This window comes from Fukomys damarensis, unplaced genomic scaffold (assembly GCF_012274545.1).
Source record: "Fukomys damarensis isolate Sample0158 unplaced genomic scaffold, DMR_v1.0_HiC HiC_scaffold_1, whole genome shotgun sequence".
Classification (NCBI taxonomy): domain Eukaryota; kingdom Metazoa; phylum Chordata; class Mammalia; order Rodentia; family Bathyergidae; genus Fukomys; species Fukomys damarensis.
In genome coordinates this window covers 68,527,983-68,534,223 of record NW_022900913.1, presented here as the reverse complement: position 1 = coordinate 68,534,223, position 6,241 = coordinate 68,527,983, and the positions used below count along the sequence as shown (strand labels likewise).

Below are 6,241 nucleotides of genomic sequence, written 5' to 3'. Positions count from 1 at the left end.
CTCCGGTCCAGGAGCTGGAAAGTCCCCGTCACGCGTGCGGGGCAGGCACAGGGCGACCGGGTGTCTCCCGCCCGGGCCTTGGCAGGGGACAGGATCTGCCCATGTGCGGCAGCCGCCCTGCCTGGCATAGCAGGATTCCTGATCTCTCGCCACCAGATTCCAGGGCACCCATCACCCAGTTACGACAAGTGTCCCAGCCGTAGTCTCCTCCTCCACTGTGGAATGTGCCCTGTCCCCTACTGAGAAGCAGAGCTGCTGAGTCCACCCTCCACGTTGAGCCGGGCTCTGACCCAGAGGACGGCCTGCCCTGTCCCCTTCCTCTGCCCTGCCCCGCCAGACAGCCGATGACAGCCCCGCTCTGCCACTTCCAGGCCCCCAGGGACACTCAGGCCCCCCCATCCCCTCCCCACACACGGGTCTCCTCCGCTGTCCCACTTGTTCAGAACTTGGCTGCAGAGTGGGGGCTTTTCATTTGTTCAGCTGCTTCAGTTTGGGTTTTTTTTTCCCAGTGCTGGGGAAGAACCCGGAGCCTGGAGTATTCCTCGTACCCTGGGCAGGACCCTGAGATCAGCCTCGGCCTGGGCTTGGTCTGGAGGGCAGGAGAGAAACTCTACTCATCACCATCTTTCATAATGTTTTTCTCATCCATCTGCATTTTCCTTCCACAGGGGCAGATGAGCGATAACTGACTTTTACAGTACTGTGGGTTGAACCTGAATCTCCAGCCTCTATTTTCTTCTCTCCTCTTTGGTTTCTTATCCTTCTCCTCCTCCTTCTCCTCATCTTTTTGAGATGTGATCTCAATAAATTGCCCATCCTAGATTTACACTTACACGTGATCCTCCCACCTCTGCCTCCTGAGTATCTGGGATTAGGTGTTTGCCACCACACTAGGTACTTCCTAAATTTCATTTTGATTAGTTACAAATAACCAAAACAAAACAGAACAAAACAAAAAAACAAACAACCATTGGGTGTGTCAGAAAACTGTAGTCAGTGGGCCAATTTTCATTAATAAAATGTTATGGAAATACGTTTGGGCTGGTTTAACATATTCTCAACACTCGGATGGCAGAGTTGAACAGATGAGATGGCACCACAGGTCTTAGAAACCCTCAAATCAGGGCCAGCTTCACACAAAGCCCTGCCCGGGACCCTGCAAAGCCCCTATAGGGGCCACACAAGGCCAGATCTCTGCTGTGGCTTTATGATCAAGGCTCCTACTTGTTTTGTTGAGACAGGGTCTCACTATGTGGTCCAGGCTGGCCTCCAACTTGCAGTGATCCGCATGCCTCAGCCTCCCAAGTGCTGGGATTACAGGTATTTATCACCATGCCTGGCAGATCCCACTTATTTACTTATTTGTTTGTTTGTTTTGAGACAGAGTCTCATTAAGTAGTTGAGGCTGGCCTCAAACTCCTGGCAACCCTCTTGCCTCAGCCTCCCTACAGGCATTGCCACCATACCCAACCCCACATTTTTTATTTTGTATCTAATAATGTGCTTACATTACAGCTTCTTGGAAGGTAGCATTACCTAAGATTCAGCTTTTGTTCCTATGCCATCCACAGTCCCAAAGCAAACACACACACACACACACACACACACACACACACACACACACACACACCATTTTTCCATTTGGTCAATTTGAGTGTTTATTTTAGTTCATTTTTAAATTTTTGGTGTTTTCTTTTGTTTTTTTGTTTTTTGCTTTTTTGGTACAAGGGATCGAACTCAGGAACCACTGAGCTAAATCCCTGGCCCAATTTTTGTTTTTTTGTTTTTTTGGTTTTTTGGTTTTTTTTGTTTTGAGGCAAGGCTCTCTCTGTGTCATCAAGCTGGCCTTGAACTTCCTATGTAGCCCAGGCTTACCCTGAACTCAAAGAGATCTCCCTGCCTCAGCTTCCTGAGTGCTGGGATTACAGGCATGCACCACCAAATCACAAAGCCAGTTTGTGTTTCCACCCTTGAGACTATGAATGCCACTTGGAGAGTTGGGCCTCAAAATAACCATGACTCATTTTTTCCTTTGCTCATTTTTGGTTTGCCCTCTGAAAAAATGAGCCTGTTTTCTTCCTCTGCTAGATTTCCCAGGTTTTCTCTGTCATCCTCTCGTCCACACCTACTCCATGCTCGTTCACACAAGGATCTGACCAACTGTGTCCTCTGGGCACAAAGTGGCCCAGCGGCTCCCAGTCTGGACAGTGGCTTGGTGCCCAGTTCATGAGGCCTCAGCACCTCGGCCATGCTGCCCCTCTCCCGAGGCTGAGTTCCACGCCATAACCCGAGACAGGAGCATGTGGCCAGGCCCAGCCGAGGAGTCACCTCGCCTCAGCCCCCGGGCCCTGAGATTTGTGCTCCTTTGTTTCTTTGGTGCTGGGGGTGGGAGCTGGGGCCCTGTGGACGTGAAGCACTGCTCCACCACCAACCTGAGCCCCAGTCTGCAAGTCTTTGTAGACATCACACGCTAGCTCCAGACTGGTCAGCGGCCGCTGGGGAGTCTGGATGTGGGTGTCTCTGCGCTGCAACTCCTGCTGGCAGGTGGGGCCAGGCCTCTCCCTGACTCTTGCATGCTTGTGCATGTGCACTTCTCGGCATTTCTCCAAGAGCCCGACACTGCCTCCACGGCTCCCCCGCGAGTCTGTGTCCTCACCTCTGCCAGCCCTTGAGGCCCCCTCTGCCTGGGACTCCTGTTCTGGCTTCTGGACCATGTGCCTGACATTTTCATCAATGACTTCCACCCTTTGTTCTCTCTTTCTGGAACTCCTATAATTTGGATGCTGGATTTCCAGGACTGGAAAGTTTTTTTTTTTCTTTTTTTTTTAGACAGTGTTTTGCTATGTATGTGGTCCAGTGTGGCCTTGAACTCACAGCCTCCTGAGTGCTAGGATTATAGGCATGCACCACCAAGCCTGGCTGGAAATTTTTCTTAGCTCTTTTAGTCGTTATTGTTTGAGACAGGGTCTCACATGTAGCCTTGGCCTTAAACTCAGGTGATCCTCCTGCCTCGGCATCTGCAGTAGTGGAATTACAGGTGTGTACCACCACACCTGGCTCTAGTTTTTCTTAATTTATTTTTCATCTTCTGTTTGCTCTTTTGTGGAAATTTCCTTTACTTTACCTTTGGACATTTTGATTCAATTCTTTTTCATGTGTAACGCTGGATTTTTAATTCTCAAGAGGCTGAGGCAAGAGGATCAAAAGTTTGAATACAGTGTGGGCAAACTATAGATTTAGCAAGACCCTGACTCAAAATTTAAAAACAAACAAAAGAAGGAGATTGTAGCTCAGTGTGAAAGCCCCAGGTTCAACCCCCAGTACTGAAAAGAAAAAGAAAACCCAAAATGAGAGAACAGGCAGTCTGGAAGCTGACTTGAAGCTGGGGGCCGAGGACGCGGCTTTCTGCTCTGCTGCACCCTGGGTCTGGCTCTGGGCTGGGTCGCTCTCCTGGGACACTGTGCCCCTGGCTCCCTGGGGTTCGTGCTGAGCAGAGTGCAATGGGAAAGCGGGCCAAGTCTCACTGTCACAGCAGGTGTGGCCTCCGCTGCCTGCCCAGCAGTGCCTGCCCCACGGCCTGGGCCAGCTCCTGACAGCCCAGTGATGGCCCAGGCCCTCTTGTGCCCACACTGCTCTTCCAGCACCCAGGCACAGGGATGACTCTTAAGCGGCAGACACATTCCGAGAGCTTCACTCTTCCTTGCCCTCGCCCTGCTGCCAGGCCGCTGCACCTCCTTCTGTCCCTCGCAGGGGTCAAACTTGAAGTCAGTGCCGGAGGAGCTGAGTGTTCCGGACCATACAGGTCACTGCCCTGGTGTCCCTAGGGGCCTCTGCTTTGGGGGCTCATGGTAGAGGGAGGATCTGGCCCCTGACTCACTTCAGGACAGTATGGAGGGTAGGCACTGTGCATAAATAGCCCCCAGGAGCCTCAAGGGAGCATCCCTGGGGTCTGGGTATGGCTCACCGCCTGCCTCTCTGCCTTGTTTTCTAGTAACTGGTGCCCTTACCCGAGGTCCAGGCTGGTCACCTTCATAGCTGCCTGCAAAACGGAGAGATTCCTGGTCCACTCGCAGCAGCCATGTCCGCAGAACGCTCCCAACTGCCAGAGAGACAGAGTCATGTGAGTGGGGCCATGGTCATCTGTCCCCTGGGCCGGGCTTTCAGGTCACTGAGCCGCCCTCCTCCCCCAGGTACCGCATGACCCATAAGCCAGTGTACCAGGTCAAGCAGAGGGTCCTGACTGCCCTGGCCTGGAGGTGCTGCCCGGGCTTCCAGGGCCCCAACTGCCAGCGGCACGGTAGGGCAGCCCCCTCTCCTCAGCCTCCAGCTCCAAGGTCACGCAGACCCTCCTGTGTCAACATCGCCACTTCCTTCTGCAGACTCCACAGTGACCGCTGCTCCGGCAGAGCTGGATGACAGCCGCCTGGAGCCTTGGGAGCGACCAGCTGGCTTCAAATTTGGTGCGTTGCTTTCCTGAAGGCACAGGAGTGACAGAGCCTCTCCTTGGATGCTCAGTCCCACTTCAGGGAAACCCTGTCCCTGACCTCAGCAGGGCTCTATGGTTCTGCACCCCCACCCCAGGGGGCCCACCTGCCCACCCCCTCTCCCCTCAACCCACGCCGCTCATGCCCCCACCAGGGCCAGGACATCACACTGTCCCTGGCCTTGGACTTGGCACAAGTGACACCATCTGTGGGTCCTTTGCAGTGGGATGACACACAAGGAAGGAAACGGGCTACAGTTGGGCCTGCTGTGGGTCTGGGAGGGAGAAGGGACTCAGTTGCTAGGCATTGCCCTTCTGGGGTTTAAGGATTCTAAGTCTTCCCTTTCCCACCTTGGCCCCCAAATCTCCTCTGGACCCTGTGACCTGACACATACTCAGACCACCCTGCTGCAGAGTTCAGGGAAGCTGAGGAGAGCCTGGCACAAGACCTCCAGAATGATGTCCATCAGGCAGCCGATGGCCTTCCGGATCCCTGGGTCAGCTCGGCCACCGGGGACCTTATGGTGGGGACCACGGAGGCAAATGAGATGGAGCCAGGTAAGTAGCAGGTCCAGGGCTGCCCAGACCTCAGTCCATGCCCGTGTGGGGAGGCCACCTGCACCCCGGCCCCGGCTGACACACCATCCCTCTGCTGCAGACTCCCCTGGTAGGTCCCTGGAGCAGGGGCCGCCGCTGCACATGGATGCCTTCCTGCAAGAGCACTTCAGCCCCATCTGGAGAAGCTTCAAGGAGGGCTTGCACAGCCTCTCCCAAGCCATGCAGAACCTGTCCCTGGAGGTGGAGGCCAACCGCCAGGCCCTCCAGCACATTAAGGATGGTGTGGTGGCTGGGCCCGACTTCCAGGAGCTCAGCGCCAAGTTTGAGGCCAGGGTCCAGGAGCATGGCCGGCGCATGGAGCAGCTTCAGCAGGACGTGGAAGGCCGCCTGCAGGCCCAGCACCTGTCCCTGCACCAGGCCCTCACTGAGGTCCAGGCAGAGGTGGATGCCAAGATCAAGCACCTGCTCAAGGTCCAGGAGCCCTTGGGGACCAATGGAAGGCAGGTTGGGGCAGCAGCTAGGCCAGAGCCTGAGAGCCTGCAGGCCAGGCTGGGCCAGCTGCAGAGAAACCTCTCAGCGCTGCACATAGCCAGCAGCCAGAGGGAGGAGGAGCTGGTGGGGACCCTCGACGACATGAGGGCCACGCTGGCCCAACACACGGATGAAATCAAGGAGCTGTACTCGGAATCAGACGAGACCTTTGACCAGATCAGTAGAGTGGAGCGCCTGGTCGGGGAGCTGCAGGTGAACCACACCGGGCTTCGTGAGCTGCGCGTGGACCTCATGGAGAAGTCTCTGATCATGGAGGAGAACAAGGAGGAGCTGGAGGGGGGGCTGCTGGAGCTCAACGTCACCCTGCAGCAGCTGCAGATTGGCCATGCTGACCTCACCAGGTACCTCAAGGACTGCAGCTGCCAGAAGCTCACCTCGGACCTGGACACCACGCGCACCCCGGAGGAGATGCTCGGGGCCAGTGATGCGGGGAACAACTCCTCCCTGCAGGCCCTGCAGGCCGCGGTGGACGTAGCGTTGAGCACGCTGGACGTGCTCAGGGCAGAGGGCGAGCGCGCACGGTTGGAGAGGGCCCAGCTGAGGGCCCGCGTGCAGGCCCTGGACAGGGAGGCAAGTGCACTGCGGGTGGCCGTAGAGGACGCAAAACGCAACGCGCGCCAGCTGCACAGCTCCTTCGAGGCCCTGCTG

General features: G+C 55.8%; 1 protein-coding gene across 1 annotated transcript in view; it reads left to right on the top strand.

Annotated features, from left to right (window-relative positions):
• The window catches only part of Mmrn2 (multimerin 2), a 12,091-nt gene that overhangs the window by 2,387 nt on the left and 3,463 nt on the right, over positions 1-6,241 (top strand). Inside the window, exons 2-6 of the mRNA XM_033761756.1 lie at positions 3,992-4,120; positions 4,191-4,297; positions 4,380-4,460; positions 4,883-5,041; positions 5,142-6,241. The exon at positions 5,142-6,241 is cut by the window's right edge and continues 610 nt beyond it. Of these exons, the coding sequence (XP_033617647.1) occupies positions 3,992-4,120; positions 4,191-4,297; positions 4,380-4,460; positions 4,883-5,041; positions 5,142-6,241 (1,576 nt within the window). The remainder of the gene's footprint in view (positions 1-3,991; positions 4,121-4,190; positions 4,298-4,379; positions 4,461-4,882; positions 5,042-5,141) is intronic.